This window comes from Populus euphratica, unplaced genomic scaffold, assembly GCF_000495115.2.
Source record: "Populus euphratica unplaced genomic scaffold, PopEup_1.0 scaffold181.1, whole genome shotgun sequence".
Taxonomy (NCBI): Eukaryota; Viridiplantae; Streptophyta; class Magnoliopsida; order Malpighiales; family Salicaceae; genus Populus; species Populus euphratica.
In genome coordinates, this window is record NW_011499958.1 from 650,459 (window position 1) to 670,408 (window position 19,950).

At 34.8% G+C, this 19,950-nt stretch overlaps 1 protein-coding gene across 3 annotated transcripts; it reads right to left on the reverse strand.

Annotated features, from left to right (window-relative positions):
- Positions 1 to 6,970: 6,970 nt before the first annotated feature.
- LOC105138505 (protein GIGANTEA-like) lies at positions 6,971 to 18,631 on the reverse strand. Of its 3 annotated transcripts, XM_011044596.1 has the most exons (16): positions 18,342 to 18,631; positions 17,803 to 18,164; positions 15,492 to 15,563; positions 15,311 to 15,365; positions 15,052 to 15,194; positions 14,556 to 14,827; positions 13,459 to 13,514; positions 12,168 to 12,408; positions 11,647 to 11,797; positions 10,760 to 10,969; positions 9,119 to 10,657; positions 8,788 to 8,856; positions 8,194 to 8,412; positions 7,894 to 7,986; positions 7,385 to 7,711; positions 6,971 to 7,281 (listed from the first exon to the last, which is right to left on the reverse strand). In XM_011044596.1, the coding sequence occupies exons 2-15, from the start codon at positions 17,890 to 17,892 to the stop codon at positions 7,412 to 7,414; spliced, it is 3,510 nt and encodes a 1,169-aa protein (XP_011042898.1). In that variant the 5' UTR covers positions 17,893 to 18,164; positions 18,342 to 18,631; the 3' UTR covers positions 6,971 to 7,281; positions 7,385 to 7,411. The 3 variants fall into 3 exon arrangements, with proteins under 3 accessions (XP_011042898.1, XP_011042899.1, XP_011042897.1); XM_011044597.1 differs by having other exon boundaries at positions 6,971 to 7,711; positions 17,803 to 18,159; XM_011044595.1 differs by having other exon boundaries at positions 6,971 to 7,711.
- Positions 18,632 to 19,950: the final 1,319 nt, after the last annotated feature.

The following is a 19,950-nucleotide window of genomic DNA, read 5'->3' on the forward strand; positions in this document are numbered from 1 at the left end:
TAAGTTTCATCAAGGCCATCCAACAGGCTCAGGGTACTAACTTTATCACCTAAGCCTTTAACAGAGATGCATTTCCCTCAAGAAAATTACACATGGAGTGGCATTACAGCTATTTGACATTAACATTAAAAATGAGTTGTAAGATGGTGCAAGAAAGATTTTAAAAAAAGTTCTCCAGCCACATGGCCAGCCTAAACGGGTAGGAATGCTGGCCAGATTTCTACCCAGATGTGCATGTCCCACGCCCAAAATGTGCATTTCTTCCCTTCCCATGAATTATAATGAACATTTGACAGCCTAAAGGAGTACGAAGATCCAATGACCACAGGGGAAACAAAGACGATCCTACAGCTAGAAAAGATGAGCAAAGAAATGAGTTGGCACCAACAACAATGGCAGGGAGAGAGAGAAAGAAAAAAAACGAATGGGAAACAAAAAGAATGAGGCACCAAAGATAAACTCCACCTCCCATGACAACAATTTCAATATCATTAAAAACATCCCAATAAAAGTAATTTAGGACACATCATGGAAAGTCATTATTATTGTTCAAAGTGGACCACATGTGCTGCCCCAAGGTGACAAGTGACTCACTCGCTATCCATTTGAGTCACGCCTAAATGGTTGAACTCTCTAACTGTTTGGGTTTGACCCTAGCAGCTAGACCTTCTAGTCATTCAGATCAAGCTCAAACAACTAAAATCTTAGTATTTCAAGCCCCTCGCTCAATCTCAACTCACCTCGGGCTATCCAATCTTACCCTAGCATATACATCTATGCTTTTTTTAGTTCCCAATAAGTCCCCACACATAATTCTTCAAGGCAACACCACATTTCTATGCCAATTACAACATTACTACTTTATGAGACTATAGCGGTCATCTTTCACATGGTAGTCAGTCTCTTGTGTCTACTTTTCATGCCTACAATAGCTAGCCACCCTCTCCACCAATTGCTCAAAACACCACGACAAACACTAACATCTCCACCAATAGAATAGTAAAATATCACAGCCAATGACAATAACAACAATCAACATCTTGATGTCTCTCTTTACCATCAACAATTAAACTGCTCCTCATATTATTTTCCTTCGCGTGTATTATTTTTTGCTTCTGCAATTACTAACTTAAGTATTGAAAGGTCCCTAATTCCTATAAGGAACTTGTTTTTTCACGTGAACAACAACTAGACCAAGGTTAAGACCACTCTGCCAGCCCAAGAAACGCCATTGAAAACCCAATTCTTATATGCAGTTTTGCACGACTTCATCACATACAAATGATGAAAACCTACTAAATACTAAAATTAATTTCAGTTCAACATGGCAGAAGCAAATAGTAATTTGAATGACAAGATAATTTAAAAAATCTAAAAAGCTAAACATGTTTTTAGTGAATACACTTGATCCTATATAAATTAGTTTATATAAAAACATAGCAAACAAGAAATTATTGAATCTTCTTCAAACACTCCAAATCATCTCTCAACTTCATGTTCAATGCATTTAACACGACCTGAGAATACTTCCCATCCGTGTAATCCTTCTGCCTATTTAAAAACCAGTCTGATATTTTAAACTAGCAAGGATTTGTAACAATGGTCATAAGGTTACTCTGCTGCTGATAGATCACTAGTCCTAAGAATAACGAAGAAAATTAAATTAGTTTTCTGGAAAAAAAACTAAAATTATATTAAATCATAACTTTTTCAGAAATTAAAACGCCTAACAAATCATGATCTATTAATTTATTCTCTCTTGCTTTAACACAGCAACGACAAATGATCTCAGATATTTCAACTCAAATTTCAAAATACACCATCTTTCATTATGTTATTTACCCTTTAGCATGTCATTAATGCCCCTAAAGCAAAATCTTACACTTCCAATCAATTAAAAAACAAAACGTATTTCCTTAAACGATATTTGATAACTAATATGTGATTAAGAATCTAACCAGTGAGTACAAGCCAAGATTTGAGGTAAAATCTGAATTAACATAACCTCTGATAGGTAAATTCTAATCCTCTATAACATAATACGTCATCTAAGGTATCTTTGATGTATCTCAAGATCCTCTTAATGGTATTCTAATACAAGGTATCTTTGATGTATCTCAAGATCCTTTTAATGGTATTCTAATGCTCTTTACCAGGATTTGTCATGTATCAATTAACTACTCCTACTATCTGTATAATGTCTGGTCTTGTTTATATCACAACAAACATCAAACTTCTCATTGTTGATGCATACGATACTCGAGACATCTTCATCCTCTCTGCTTCATTGCTAAAAGACATACTTGAGGATAATTTAAAGTTAATAAGAAGTAGGGTGGAAATTGGCTTACAATCTTTCATGTTAAAAAGTTACAAGATTTTCTTCAAATAAGTCTTCTAAGAAAGTCAAATCTTCCTCTTACTTTTGTTTTAGTACATGCCTAGAATCTTGTCTGTTAATCTCAAGTCCTTCATATCAAACTTTCTTGTCAACTGTGTCTTCAATTCTTGGACTTAAAATTTATTGAGGCCTATTACCAACATGTCATCCATGTACAATAACAAAATGATGAAATCATTATCTTCTTCAAACCTCTTGTAATACGTACAATGGTCTTAACTGAGTCTATTGTAACCAAAGCTAATTATAAAGGAATCAAATCTCTTATACCAACACCTCGACACCTGTTTGAGATCATTTAAGGATTTGTTCAACCTGCAAACCAAGTTCTCCTTGCCTGTTTCAACAAAACCCTCTGGTTAGAGCATATAAATTTCTTCTTCAATTTCTCTATGAAAAAATGTAGTTTTCACATCTAACTGCTTTAAGTGAAGATTAAATATAACATACATCACCAAGACTACTTTGATTATGGTAAGTCGTACTACCGGAAAAAAATATTTCATTGAAGTCTATTCTTTCTTTCTGAGCATATCCTTTCACCACCAATCTTGCACGATACCACTACACTTGATCATTGTCATTGCATTTTATCTTGTAAACCTATTTGTTGCCAATGACATTCCTTCCTTGTAGTAGAGGAACAAGATCCCAAGTGTTATTCTTGTGTAGAGCTTCAAACTCCTCTTACGTTGCTATTATCCATAGGGATACATATGTGCTTTTAATAGCCTCATAAAAAGTTAATAGCTATTCATCGCCTGTTAAAAGATAGTATGTAATTTTTCTCTTATTAATATAGTCTAAGTGTCAAGCTGATGGTCTTCTTTCACGAGTTGACCGTCGAACTTTAGGAGTTTTAGACTCTATTTTTTATTGTTCTTCATGCTCTGATGTAGCTTCAAAAGAAATATGATTCTGAGTATTTTCTATCTGGACTATTATAGTCTCTTTTAAAATGTTATTATGTTCTTCCATTTGCATTTTATCTTCTATAAATATGGCATCTTTATTTATGACTACCTTGTGGGCAGTAGGATCCCACAAACGGTATCTTCACTCTATCAGCATATCCCAATAATACATATTTTCTGGATTTTAAATCCAGCTTACTGACTTCTTGAGACATCACGTACACAAGACTTCTAAATATATACAATCGAGAATAATCAGCTAGCTTTTCAATCCACATCTCCATCGGTGTCTTCAGCTCAATTGCAGTTGATGGAGATCAATTTATCACATAACAGGTGGTATTGACTACTTCTGCCTAAAATAACTTTTCTGGAATTGCAGCCTTCAACATTGCTCTTATTATTTCCAATAGAGTTTTGTTTATCCGCTATGCCACTTCATTTTATTATGAAGTGTATGCTGTTGTGAACTGCCTTTTAATGCATTCATGTTGACAGAAGTTATTAAATTCATCATTGGTATATTCTCATCCATCGTCAGTCCTCAAACACTTAATAAAGACTACGAGCACATATGCCTTCCTTCTAATTGGATACATCCACATCTCCTAGAGAAGTCATCTATGAATAATATAAAGTATCTTGCTCTTTTTAAATATACAATCGATGCTTGCCAAGCATCAAAGTGAATCAAGTCTAAAGATGTCTTTGCTCTTAGTTGTTGATATGTCAAACTTTAACCTATATTGTTTACTTATAACACAATGCTCATAAAAGGGTAAAGTAATCTTTGTAAGCTCAGGGAGTAACTTCTTATCAGAGAGAATTTTCAAACCTTTCTCTGATATGTGGCTTTGTTTTTTATGCCACATCATCGTTTTCTCTTTTGTAGGATTAGCTGATGCGATTAACGCCTCTGCTTCATGATGTGTTTCTTCCATTAACACAAACAAGTTCATAACTATCTTACTTGCCTTTAAAACCACCAGCGCTCCTTTGATAATTTTTATGATTCAATTCTCTATTCGAATCTTACAGCTAAGACTACCAAATTATCCCACATACAGCTCCTTTGATAATTTTTATGATTCAATTCTCTATTCGAATCTTACAGCTAAGACTACCAAATTATCCTACATACAAGATTTTTCTTTAAGTCTTTCACATGTCGTACTCCTGAAATAATATGAATTGAGCTACCATACATCTTTAATTTGATGGTGCCAATGCCAGCCATCTCTAAAGCATGATCATTACCTATGAATAATGAGCTTTCAGATATGGGTTTATACATATTAAACTAATCTCGATTAGGAGTTATATGTTATGTTGCTTCTAAATTCATTAACCAAACCTCAGTGAGCTCTTTTATATATTTAGAGACTTTCGTTGATGAACATCATCAAAGATTAAATATCCTGAGACGATATTATTGATCAAGTTGATAATGAACTAATCATACGAATTATGAAGACTTTGAAGTAGAAGCTCTGCACGTTTATTTTTTTCTATTTGTTGACCCAACGTAATGAGTTATGAAAATAGAGTTTTTATTGTGTTGGTGTGGTCAGTCACCGACGTGGTTTTTGTCATTCGAAGGGTATAAAATCTCCACTTTAAGAAAATCTTATTGTGCAAAGACTTGGACTTGTATAGCTTTATCAGAGTATCTCATATCTCTTTAGTTGTTTTCTTCTCTATCACACATGATAATACTTCATCAGCTAATGCTAAATATATATTAGCAATAGCATTGTCATCCATCTTAATTCATTTTGCATTATCAGTGATCTCCGCGGGTCTATCTTCAATTACTGTCAAGCAATTGTCTTTTTTTTCTCCAATTACTGCCAAGCAATTGTCTTTTTTTAAAACTGTCTTGATTCTCATTTTCCATAGTAAGAAATTGCTCACCTTAAACCTCTCAATCTCATACTTTATTGTCATTTTATTCACTGAGATTTATTCAACTATCATCGTTTAACTTATTTGTAGCATGTACAGAAATAGTATCATGTGAATAATACTTCACTAAGTAAATTCCTATGAAAAATTGGAAGGGTCACAAACGATCCCGCTTAAAAGTCAATCTCTTTAGACAAAACTTCTTAGATTGTATTTAGTCACCACACTGACTTTCTTTATATGCCAACAGTAACGTGTGCGAACAATACCATATGGGTGAATAGTGTTGTATGGGTGAATAGTATAGTAAACGTGAATAGTAACCGTATACACGAATAACTTTTGTGTGTTAACAACATCAACCAGAAGGTTCTGATACTACTATTAGGATACTATTATATAAACTCGACAAGACAAAAGACAAGGGATAGGATAAAATAAGAAATAAGACACATAATAATTAACGTGGTTCACCCAATTTAGCTCCATTTACAGGCAAGTATAAAAGGATTTTACTAAGTAATGTGGTAATTACAATCTCTCTCTACTAACAGAAAAACAACTAAAATCTCTCTATTATTAGGAGAAAACACATCACTTACTCTCTCACAAATACCTCATAATTTTATGGGATTACTTTTCCTCTCTTACTTTCCTCTTTTTCTCTCTTGTGGTGCAATTAAAACTTGGATGTATTATCTATTTATAGATAAGCATCCATATAAAAAACAAAAGACATTAATTAATGCTGTAAGTGGCACCGAATTGGTGTCCAACATTATTGATTTTAGTAGTACTAATTAATGCCTTACTGCCTAACTGGCTTCATATTAGCATCCTCTATAAACGTATACCTGGTTTCCACGCTTTCATTTTCTTCTCAAACAAGTCCAACAATAATAGTAGTAATGCCCTTTTCTCTTTCTCCCACAAAATGCAAAAATGCATATGTTTGTCCACAACACCCCTGGTCTCAACAACAAAAGATCGATCGATTTTCCATCACTCCAACTCGACTCTTAATGACTTCTGTTCAAACTTGTTACTAGTACTAACTCGGAGGCCAGAAATGAAGACAGCTTGATTTATGTTTGCCTTCATTGGTAGGAAAGAGAGAGGATGAGGTGACTGGTGCACCGGGTATGCGTTGGGTTTCAGGTCTGATATAGAAGTAATTTGCTTGTACCCGATCCAAATATAAACATCCGACCAGCCCATTCAGGTTCATCTAGATGAATATCCATCAAGTTTGTTAACCAGTGACAACCACAGCAAGGCTATTATCGTCTCAGAGTTCATGAACCAAATTAAAACTCGCCAATGATGAACCCTGTGACCTTCCAGGTTTCCAGAGAAGAAAAATAAATTTTAGGGTGAGTAAAGAGTTTTGTCTCCATATCAAGGATCCCAACACCCATTTCTCGGTATGATGATTTAGTTACTTCTCGGTCTCTGACTGTGTCCTGGTGTCTGCTTTGTATCGTGTAACAGGGCCACGCCTGAGTCCAGACTTCCGAGCAAAACTTGTTCCTGCCACTGGAGATTAAAGTAACAAAAACAGCGAACCGAAACATAAGATAGAAAATTATGATTTAGCCCCGAAGTTTTCATTATTTTATAAGTTGACTGTCAATTCTTTAACAAAATTTTAAATCACCCTTTTTCAATGCATTTTTATATTCGCCTATAGTAATATTATAAATTTTCGAAGGATATTTTTTAGGGAGAAAAACAATAAATTGCCAGTAGATGGATTCAAGTTACAGATAAATATTAGGGTTTTCAAACTAATGGGACTGGCGAATTATTTCATTACAAATACAGAGACCAAACCCTAATTTACTAAACAAAACAAAGATAAACCGACTTATTATAACTCGGATGTAACCTTATTATGCCTTGTGCTATATACCAATCTGTAAAAGGAATCATCAATGTTAAAGTTTGGCAGGTAACATAAAAATCTAACCTGAACAAAGATAAAATTAATCACAACACGAGATCTTGTCATGGCCCTGTTCACTGGTTTCACTACACACTGTTATCCTCCGGGCTTTAAACCTAGAACAAAGTGAGAGTTAATTTTCTGGCCATCAGATCCTTAATCGTTAACATGGTCTACTTGTATCTGAAAGTCTCACTCATGGAAAGCGTAATGATAAACCTGAAATGGTTGCCATAAGCTAAGTAGTCAAATGGAAATAGTACAGCCTAACTCCTTGGCAGCAGTATCAAGATGATGAATGGGCATTCCTGTGGCAAGTCGGCTGTGAGCTTCCCAGGTTAAGCACTTTTCAATATCAGCTTGCCAGTCGATTTTATCTGGGCTGAAATATTGATACGAGGGTCCGTGGATTCCATTCCTGTCCGCACGCTTAGAAGAGGGTTTTATTGAACCAGTTCGAAGAATATCACGAAGAACAGATATGCTCAGAGCACGGACATGAGCGCTTGGATGAGAAAGGCATTGGATAGTAGCTGGTAGACGACACTGCATGAATTGGCCCAAAAAAATCAAATGAGCATGTGTCATATATATTTTCTTCCCAAGCGGCATTGAGTACTCCATTGCCTCTCTTCTTAGCTTACATGTAATCTGTAAACATGGTCGTGTACATGCGCGCACAACATCCATACAAAATGAAAATGGATATGTCAACAGGGTATATTCACCTTTAAGAGGTTTGAAAGGCCATCTGCAACAGCAAGTCCAGACTCTCCCCACTCCAGCACTGGCTGAACTGCTCTAGCTGTTGCTTCCAGTAGCTGCCAAATAGAAATTGATAGATTAAAATCATTTATTATAAGTACTTTTCTTTTGTTGAGAAAGGAGTGCTGACTACATCTTCGGGTGCCATAAGCCTCCAGTCAGTATTTTTGATGTGTAACTTCTTTTGAGAAGAAGGTGAGGGAACATTATAAAGATCAGGTCACATATTCCAATGTAAAGTGAAATATTCTTCAGTAAGTTACCTCAAGCTGTGGTAAAGTGCAAGCTTCTCCATCAACAAGCATCCCATCTGTGGCACGTAAAAGTAGGTCTGATGAACTAGCCAAAATTACCACAGATTCTGGGGTATCATGATTTCTCATCAGCTCAACAATCAACTTGATGATGCGCTGATTGACTCTCCACATCTTCTGACCTAAATCATCATCTTTGGCAATCCAAGGATGCAATTCCTTCTCCGCCTAACAAGAACACAGGCCATGAGAGTGACTAGACACTTGAAGCAACTGAATATTACAGGAAAACAGAACAGAACAAAAAAAAAGGGAAAAACAGGATGCTAGCTTGAACACCCAATAGGCAACACCTCCAAATTTGAGATCAAAACAATAGCAGAAACCATTTAATTAATAAGCTTCTTTTTGCACCTTTCCATTGTTTAGGTGAGTATGTTTTGTACTATCACGATAGGTAGTTCTGATTTTTTATTGCATTGCCCTACTCTGAAGGTGGTGCCACCTTTAGAAAAAATAGGTTGTTTCAAAATGATTAGCCAAACAGTAACAGGTAAACAATTTCATTTTACAGCTTGATTAAAGGCAAAACAAAATTTGGACCTGAAGAACAACTGCTGTAGTTGCTTTTGTTGGCGATGCTGATACAACATTGCATAGTGCGTCCACAACCTAAATACAGATTGACAAGTATTTAGAGAAGCATACTTAAGAGAACATAGTGAGAATCCAGATAAAATATAGGCAGTTGGATCTATCAAATCCATTTCCCCATAATTGAGCAGCGTATCATGCATCCCAGTCATATATGCTAAAAACTTTTAAATGTCTATTTTTTATACATATAGCATGAAGCATTTTACATTAAGTACATCAAAGCTTCTAATTTTTATTTTCAATTTGAAGGAAAAGTGATTAGAACATGGAATACTACCTGTCTCCATCCTTGTTGAGCAGAAGTGCTTTCTGCACTAGGTTGAGTTTCGGGTGATGCAATTAACTTGTGCCACAACAGAGAAACAACAGAGAAACATAACTCTTGCTTCTCTGGAAGCACTGATCTTAATAGAACTTGTGCACTGCAATTAAATCCAATATGCCTGTCCAATGTTAAGTAATTGGCCAAATCTGAAGCATCAAAGGGGAATCCCACAATACCCTTCCCCAAGGTGCTTCCAGAACCTTCTGAATGTGATGCTCTCTCACATTTAAGTTTAGTTTCTGAATGAACTAATTCTTCGCATTGATGGACAGATGATCGCCCTGAATTAAAGCAGACTGTGCTTGCACTTCTATTTTGCTTGTTACCATCAAAACACATAAGAGAATCTTTCCAAACTGGTGTATGCAAATGTGCTCCTAATGGCTCAGCCTTGTTAACTATGGATGCAACAGCCTTACTGTGAATATCAATGAGGTTATATAGTGAGGATGCCCTAGTGTAAATTTCATTATCCCACTTGCATCGCATCAGAACAGAGAGTGCATGCATGCAAGCCTTTGAACGTCTAAATAGTTCAGAAACATGAGCAGCAACCATAGCTGCAGCTACTATCTCAGTTGAACTATAACTCCAAGATGTTCCAATAGAAGATGGTTTCAGAGAAAAAAGTGCCTCCAAAATAGCTAAAATTCTGTGAGTATGATGGATTGCAGAGTCAAGACTAGTTTGGAACTCACTAACAGATCCATTTAGTTTTGCAGGCTTGGCTACGGTCTCTGCATGTTTAGAAGTTGAATGATTACTCCCCCTGGAAACAAAGGGGAACATTTGAAGCTCACAAGCCAGAGCACATACAGCAGCCAGAACATAAGAATCAAATGCTGCAACTGGACCTTGTTTCTTCGTCGTCCTAGATTTGATGTTTCTTGGCGTGTCAGATGTCGATTGTGAGTCCTCTGTGCCATCATCAGGTGGATTGTTTTCTTCACCACTTGGTCTCTTGCTGCCATTGGAATGAGCTTCATGGCTGACACACACAGTTAACACAACAAATAGGAGTCGTGATGCAAGCTCTACAGAGGCACATGATTCTAGAAAGAGAGAGTGGACCATTGTCCGAAGCTCTGCCACAGCAAGGTTTATGGAGGCAGGCCCTAAGCTAGAAAGATATCTTGTTTTTCGGGTCTGTGCTCTAGATGATTCTGGTGGAAATGTTCTCTGAAGAATTGCTTCCACTGTGGCAACAAATATCTTCATGAGGCATGCTTCAGAAGGACTTCCACTAGGAAGATATTCCAGGACCTTAAGGAGAGGTATATACAGATTCCATGACAATATTGGAGGTTGCAATGGTGTTGCAACTATGATTTCAGGAAGATCAACTGCAGAGGAACTTAAAGGAATCAAACCGTAAGCAGCTTCCCAAATGGTACAAATTCTCCATTCAACCTCAGGTCCATGGGCACATAGCATAGATGCAATTCCCTGGGCAGTTGCTTCAATAGTCGCTTCAGCTGCAGGCACTTCTATCTGTAACCATGTTTAAAATGAAATAAAGCATACAATTCAGATCTTTTTCGTGGCTTGAGTCCCAAAATGTCAACTGACATCAACAACTAACATTTCTATTACCTGCTTCCTGTAGCTTGAAAGATAACCAACCGAAGGTTCATGTTGAACTTCCACCCCTTCCACTTGCCTTAGTGGAGGAAAAAGCAATGCAGGCTGCGAGAGGATGCGGAAAAGTAAAGCTGCAGCAGCATCAGCTGCTATACCTGCTCTCATGGACATTGCAGTCCCTATTGCACGCAAGAAATGCAAGTGCATCCAATTCCGGGGAAGCTGCATAAATGAACACAAAAATTAAGAAGAATGAAATAGAAAGGCTATGGGAAAATAGATAACCATAGATTGACCAAAGAAATTAATCAATTACAAATATAATGTCTCAAGTAACTCTCACTTCTTTTGGGATTGAGAAAGCTTCCTTGTGATGGAAATAAGTGAAGACATCACAAACAGAGAAACAGGTGAATAAAAAAATAGGACTTTTGAAATACAATGTGTACATGTTTTGTTTCCAATGACAAGTTATTTCAGAAGACTCCAGAAAGGGGGAACAGTTATCTTTCATGGCTTTGCAGAAGCTAAGTACAAAGGACAGAAAAGCTGATTCTTAATTTAGGTTCTCTTTTGCATTCTATGGGAGAATGACTTGTATGCCTCGCAGTATTTACTCTTCTCTCGTTTAACAATACATTCTTCTTTTATAATAATAATAATATTTCGTGCATGCAGTCACTCTAATGATAAAATCAGTATCTTCATCTCTTGACAAGATCATATGGAAAATAGCATAAAGAACATCAACTAGGTAATAAGAAATCAACAGAAAACACAGCTGGTTGCCAAGGTGAATTACTGTAATAAAGAAGGTAGACACAGTCCAGAACAAGATTGGGAGAGAGATGCTTGTAAATGTACAATTAAATGTCAGCAATCAAAACTATGCAATTTACCCTTATGCCAGATGCATGATCTTCAGCAGCTCGAAGGAGTTCCACAAGTTGTACAGCAGCATCAAGAGCATCGGGAGCCCATGATGGCGGTGCTTCAAGAAGTCCAAGAAGAAGTCGTTGAGTGGCACTTGGAGTTGCAATGGCATAATACCTACCCAGAATAGAACACATTTAACAACCACTAATAAGAAGAATGCTTAAACCTACTAAAACTAGGATTGTCACACTTGTAGACAGAGGACTCGTGTCCTGCTGTCTTTAAGACCTCTATGATCAATTATATGCTAGACTACAACTTCGTTTATAGAGTTTTTCTGCATGCTAAAAAACATTGATAAAGATAATTCAATAAAAATGCATAAGGGCTGGAAAAGGCACACAAAGAAATGTGTCCCCACAATCAAAATAGCATGTCATTTATTCGAGTCCCTAGATGAATCAATTACCACAAACAAAAGTTAATTTAAGACGCATGTAGATTCATAAATTTTTTTTATAAGCATTTAGTTTCAGAAAGTTACCGGTGAAATAATCGTGCATATGGCTCAAGAGCAGGTAGCCCAGCAACTAGATGCTCATCCAAAGCTGTTGTTGGGGGAGGGAGTAGAAGTGCAGGAACAGCTACCGCAGTTAATGCAGCAGTCTCATAACGAGTAACTTCCTCATCGCACACACTTAATATAACCCCAGCACCATTTGCCACAGCCCACCTTGGAGTTGATGGCATGAGCTGAGGATGCTTTCCAGACCCACGAGAAGAAGCTAACATAATGAAAAAGAAAATCAGTGGATAGTGATATTTGTCTTAGAGTGTAGACTGCCATGTTATCCTTGTAGACTGTAATAAAACTTAAATTATCCTCATAATAGCTCCCAGCTATATTATACGTTAATGCTTACAACCCCAATGGGATCATTAGGAAATCAATGTTCCAAGGAAGCAACAACTTGTGCCTACAACTACAATCAAGGATTATGTTTACAGATGTTGTATGCTAGATCTTCACTTTCAAGGGAATTCTGACAATGGAAACAGTGCAAAGACAGTGCATTTCTCTGCCTTCAGTGAAACTTTTAAAGCATTGCTGATTGTTTTGTTGACAATTTGAGCTGAGCATACTATATCAACACTGATAATCTTAGAGACAATGGTGGAAATAACCATAAAAAAAAGGACAATGCTATCAAAGTAAAACATCAATCATTTTGGTGGGAAAAAAAAAGACAGTGGAATGCAAAACAGGAAAATGACATGTACTTTTCACTTTTCTAAATATGTTCCAGAGATGGAACTATCATTGTTCGCATCAAAAAGACCTGCATAAGAAAACAAAATCAGAATTGCCTTGCAATATTTCTCTTTAGACACTTATCATGTCTTCCACTATCTCATATTCATCTTCAACATTGCAAAAAAGAATAGATTCGCATGCATTTTACATGTAACGCATGCCCGTCAATTTCAAATGAATAAATAAATGATCTTCACCATTCTCTTCATCCAAGTTTAGGTGCTTACTTTTAGAATACACCTATTCCTTAAATGAGATGTTTGCCATTCAGTAGCTTAACTACCTGTACAATACTACCAACTTTTCTAGTAAAATCACTATCAAGGAAACCAGAGCTCGTCTATAACATTTGCACCTTTTCTGGTAAATCTCCTTAACATTGAGATTTCACCTCATCATGCAGGAAGCACCCCGGAATATTAAAAAAATGAAACAAACCATAGTAACTTGATTAGATGCTACTGGAGCAAAAGGCCAAATTTTCACATGCTATATTTCTAGAAAAAAAAAATTAACTTACTGGTTGTTGGTGGCTTGAGCTCTCCAGCAGCATATTTACCCATAACACCACTGCACCTGAAAATGCATGACGACATTTGAGGTTAAGGGAATCCCCGTGACGAGAAGTTGATAAGAAATAAATATGATTCATTGCATTCCATGACAAGTTCACTACGAATTCACTACAAACAGTGTCAATGCAACATTGCGAAGTTAACAGTGCCAATGCAACAGGGGATAGACACCCCCCCGGGGGGGGATTGCGATTGACTTCCTGCCCTGGATTTCGATCGTTGTCATCATTGGATCTGCACTTCCATGTGGAGATCACCATATGATAGAATCCTAGAGTGGCTTCAATACCACATGTGACAGTCTTGGCTCAGTCCCTATGAGGTATTGTCTGCTTCTGCCATGTGGCATACATTTTTATCCCATAGAAGGCGCCTCACAGGTTTAAAACTTTGGCCATCTATATAAATCCAAGATTATTCTAGTGCACATCCTATATGGGATGGTGAAAGGATCTTTTCCAAACCAGCCTCATTCTTCTATATCATGTTTGAGGGACAAAAAATTTCCATCCAATGCAAGGAGTTCACATTTTTTGTTATCTATAGTTTTAAACCAGTAAAAGAAGAGTGCAGTTCGAGATATTCAATATTTTTAGTTGTTGCACAAACCATGAAAAATTGTCCCTTTTTTTTTATCCGAAGGAAGTAAATCACTCTCTACTTTCAGTGATCTCCTGTGATTAAATTAATTTTCTTTAGATATACATCATCATGTCCATTCTGATCTAGGACATTTTTTTATGTCTAGTTTCAATCTCAAAGACTAGTTACTAGGGGGGGAATGGAGGAATGTGCACCATTACAGAGATTATTTCTGATGCCAAATAACTTGAGCCTTTCTAGATCAGGACCAAGGAGTTGCAAAGCACTGAGCAGGGAAAGCAGGACTGAAGATTATCCCGCTAAAATTTAAAACATGCAATTAAGTCCAGTTTTAGAATTAAAATGTAAAGAAATCATACTGTATCTTTACATTTCCTATCATGTTGATTACTTCCTAACCAAAACACAACAATTAGCCCAAATAAAATATTGCACTCACCAACGAAAGTAGTCACTTCTGATACCCAGAGGTGCAGCAAGCAATATGTCAGTGATCCAGGGAGACAGGGGCCTGAAAGGTTTCCTCTCATGTTGTACCAGAGGTATGGTGGAGGATTTCCCTTCTGATTCAATACTTGTAGAATGGCCATCACTACTGCTTCTGTCTGTTTCACTATTCTGTTTTTCCAGCTTGTATATTGGGCGATTGTAATGAGTTAAGATCCGCAAAATCTCTCCACACGCCAGAGCCCATTGTTCAGAATATTCATTCTGTACAAGTATCAAAAGATATGTCATAAATATGAAGCTTCTTTTCAACCCATACAGAAATTGCATGCTGTAAACAAATTAGAAAAATTGAAGACAAAAGCATAACTTGTGAAATGAAACATGAATCAGAAATTATTGTTTTGTTTAACGAAGAAAAATGAGAAATTTCTACAATAGAGATAGAGAGAAACTTAAAAGGTAGTTCATGGTTTCGCTTTGCAGACCTCGCTGCTAGGGCAGACTAGGGAAATGAAAGAAGCAAATGGAGGGCTGCTCCCATCATAAACTAGTGTACCATCTATAATACATGAAATAATTGGAAGAACAACAGCATGTCCATGCTCCGGATGATGAAGGACAAACGTGGCTGGGAATTGACAAAAATATGTAAATCAATAATAGCACAGCTACCAAATATTGAAATGATACTCAACAAATGCAATTAATTATTTTTATATAATAGCATTGGCAAAGAATCATTACCCAAAACATCATCAAATAGGTGTTTGTCCTTTGATGGATAACGATTGCGGATCAGCTGTCAAAAACATATCCATATCCACAACCAATATATGTTATTAACATCATTGACAGTAAAAGTCTATATAGAATTCAGTATATATACCATGCAAACAAGAAAGACCGGCTCAGAGAGTAGTTATACCTCAGCAATGTCATCGGGAAACTGTTCTGATGTGCACTGCCCAAAGTACTCCACATAAGCAGTAATTTGTGCCTGCAGAGGAGGAAAAACATCAACAAACATGTGGATCACTTCTTGTAGGAAATGAACCTCAATAGAAAGAAATGTCATAAACAGAAGACAAACAAGTAGCAACTGTACATGAGAGTAATTTCAAAAACAAAGATAAGATGCAGATAGGTCATTTTCCAAGTCAAATGAACATATCCAATGCTATAACCATTGGAGCAAATGAGATGACTGGGAAACAAAATTGACAATGGAAGTTTTCACTTCAAACCCAAAATTTTTAACTGTCCAAAAGTAGTGACGTCTAATGACTGTCAAAAAGCGCTGGTTCTGTAATTTCTGTTTGATGTCCTAAAAAACAAACTCTCGTAAAATCTGGATGATGGAAAGAATGGAGTACAGAAATGGTGAAATGGAAGGTTGCAGAGGAGAAAGGATGGAAACTAACCCTCCCAAATTGAGCAGATTGCAGATTACATTTCTGTTAGCCTAGGAAGGAAACTAACCCTCCCAAATTAAGCTTTTTTAGTAAATAGAAACCCATCTTCCATCTCCATTTGCCCTCCATTTCCATTTTTCTTTTCCAATGAAAAATTGAAAAATTTGTTCATTTACTGAAAATATAGAAGAATTTTTCCACTAAAAAAGAATAAAAAACATGTTAGGATTATAACTATTTTCCATTAAAAACCAAAACCATAATTTATAATACTCGATTTAATTTTTTTGTATTTGTGATAATCTAACTCTAAAATATTGCTTTTATTTTTTTCAAATTCAAAAATATCATGTTACTTGTTAACTCTAAAAAGAACAAAAAAAATTATTTTATATTACTTAAAATAAATAAATAAAAAGTATGGCATTTACCCTATATGAAAATGAAAATAATTTTTATGTTTTATATTGATAAAATGCTTTTAAATAAAAGAAGAATATTTTATTATTCATTATTTTAGTTTTTCTTTAATTTGGGAAAGAGTGAGATAATTGTAAAGAAAAACTAATGAAAACATCAAAAATATATTTGTCAAACTCTGAAAACTAATTTGGAAAACTAATTTTTTAGTTCTCCAGATAGAGAAACATCGCATCGAACATAAAATTCTAATTTTTATTTTCCTTATTCTAGTTATTTAGAAAATTGAAGTTCTACTATGTTCTGAACAGTCCCTTGAATTTCAAGCTAACATGGAAGTGTTTATAGGGTAAAAAATCATGAAGAGTGAACATAGCTGCATGTTTGTTTTGCCCACAACTTTTACTTGCCAGGAAGGGAAAAACCAATCGTTGCTTAGAATATCTAAATTCAGAGGAATGTTGTGTAAAAATCCAACTTCTGTTAACTGTTAGCACCATTTCAGAAGACAGTACCTTTCCTTGTGAATAACTCAGTATGTCCTCAATATGGGGCAAAAACATATCAAATTTCCTGATCACGTCATAATTTTCACATCTTCCTATACAAGGACCTAATTAAATAGTACTGCCAGGGTACAAAGAAAGAGTATCCCATTAATTGATCCCAATGCAGTTGATAATGGCCATAAATAGTGGAAAACCATAAGGTTTATAGTTAGAAATGACTACAACATTTTCCACCATTTCGTTTGTTTTTTTTTACAATTCAATTTCCAGGTTTCTGATATCCTTGACACTAATAGCAATATAATTGCCCTCCATGATATACCTCCTTGTCAAAACACTAAACCGCAACAACATTTGAAAGTCTGTCAAGAGACAGCAAGGAATTTGATCAAGTACTAGATATGAGAAGCATATTAAATTAATATAAAATATTAAATCATGTTTCTGCTCGCTAACACCTAATTATTTATGCATAATGATTGCTGGGAAATGGAAAATATAAAGATATTGCAGGAAAGGGCTGGTTTTTATGTAACATACTACTGAAAAAGGAGGCGTTGATTGATCCACCAATATGAACTAAATGTATTCTCTAATTAACACAATCAGTCTAGAAACTATGCTCCATTTTTATATCTCCATTCAACCGAGAAGAAATTTACTGGTTCTTTAAATCAAGCTATTCTGAATTTTGGCACCCTATACACCTTAGAGACAATATGCTGATGCAAACATATAATAAGTCTTGCCACCTATTTCATGAGCTTGATAAGACACTTAAAAAAATGGGAAAAAAAAATATACATCGAAATCTGTTTAACTACCACAGAAATGCAATAGAATGCCTCAGGATTTGTTAAAAAGACAGAAAATAGGAGAGAATGTTTCAACTGACCTTTCTTTGCTGGGCATCTTGAGGAGGGGGACAAAACAATGAAGAGAATTGAAGACCATCAATCCACCTCTCAGAAGAAGAACTAGCCATTAAAAAGTTATCTGCCCTTCAAAATACCAAAAACCAACCGCGAACGTTTTTACCCTTCCCACCACTACCAATCAAGAATCAATATATCGTAATTCAACATCCCCCTCGGATTACTACTCTCTGAATCCCCCAGAATTTCCCAACAAAAAAATCAACTGAAAATAAAAAACACGAGAGATTTTCCTTAGTCCGCTGGCCTCGAAATTTAAACCTCTCGCCCAATATGCTTCTACAGTATCTTACAATCCAAACAAGAACTTGAATCTACTGCTCTGCAAGAACATGGTTAGCTCTTAAATAAGAAATAAATCTTGAAATGATTTAGCATGCAAAAATCAAGGACAGCAGAAAACAAGAAACTACAAACAACTTTAACTTAGATCCAAGAACCCAGAAAATAAATATTTTACTAAACATGACATCAACAAAAAAAAAAAGGACCAAAATACCTGGTAGTTGTGTCTGAACCGAAGCTGCTAAGTTTGATTTTTGCTGATTTGAGTGTTGGTGTATTTGATCTCTCTGTATGCGTACTCTTGTGACTGTAATGTTTTTTTGAGATTTTTTTATCCAGCTACGATAACAGACTACTACAGTTTGATTATTATTTTTTTATGTCTAATTTCCCTGAGGGGTTGCTTCTTTTTTTCTTTTTCTTTTTTTTTATTTTTAGCTTACAAAAACATTAAGAGGCTGTAGTTTTGGTAGAGAAGAAGAGGAGATCTTTAGATGGTTTCTAGTTTCTACTATGAGATCGTGTTGCATACGTGGCAATGATATTTTCCTCTAACCTCAGAAGCCCACGTCATGTCAATCTTTGCCGTGTTTACACATGTAGTAAAGTTTGCCGTGTTAAGGCACACACGCCGTGACGTGATTAGGGTAATGTTTTGTACTGTAGTTGAGGTGTTTTTCATATAAAAAATATTAAAATAATATTTTTATATTTTTTTAAATTTAATTTTAATTTTTTTTATAAAAAAAATTAAATATAAAAAAAATAAAAAATACTTAAAAAATTCAAATAAACTCTACTTGTACTCTTGGTATTGGTGTCTTAAGAAAAAATCAAGCAAAGTTTGTCCATGAGCACCTCCTTTATCAATCCATTGCAATTTTAAAAAAAATTAAATTTATTTTATTAAAAATTGATTTCTTTATATATTATGAGTCATTTTAATGTAATGATTTTAAAAATAAATTTTAAAAAATAAAAAAATATTATTTTAATACATTTTAATATATAAAATATTTTAAAAAATAATCATAACTATACTTTTAAATAAAAAATATATGAAAATGGTATTTCTTAAAAATTCAAAGCTTGACTATACTTTCCCCAACACATAATCAGGACTTTGAGCTAAGTCACTAGTCTACCAAAGTTTAGTTATTTTGTTATGTAACAAGTGTATCGGTAGATCCGTGTAAATTCCATTTATTAGGTTATATTTTATATGAAATTTAAAAAAAAAATGTGTAATTCGTTATTTCAATAATAAACTAATAGTCTTCGAGGATTACAAAATTATTTTTTTTGAAAATATTTATGATATTCATAAATTGAAGAGTAAAGTATCATTAAAAATAGAGAAATAATCTATTTACTAGTAATGATCAGCGACAGTTAATTGCAAATCAAATCAATATGTATCTTGAAACAAAACTTGCCTGGAGAAGTGTAATAATTCACCCATTTTTTCTAAAAAAAATTACCAAACAAGCTTGAATATAACCTCCTTCGATAATCTACCAAGCATAACCTTAAGATAAAGATTAATAGATCATTGTACTTTTCTTTTTTCTTTTGTCTTAAATTAAATTTTATAAACAATATTAATTCCTGGTATCTTAAAAATTTAAAATACATTTTAATTTATTTTAATTTGTAAATAATTTTTATACATATGAAAAATCTGTCAATCTTTATAATCTTAATTTTATTATGAAAAGACTTTTTTTTAGAGAAACTTTTTTAAATTTTTTAAAAAAATTATTTTAATAAGTTAATGTTAAAAATAAGTATAAAAATAATATTATTTTAATATATTTTTAAAA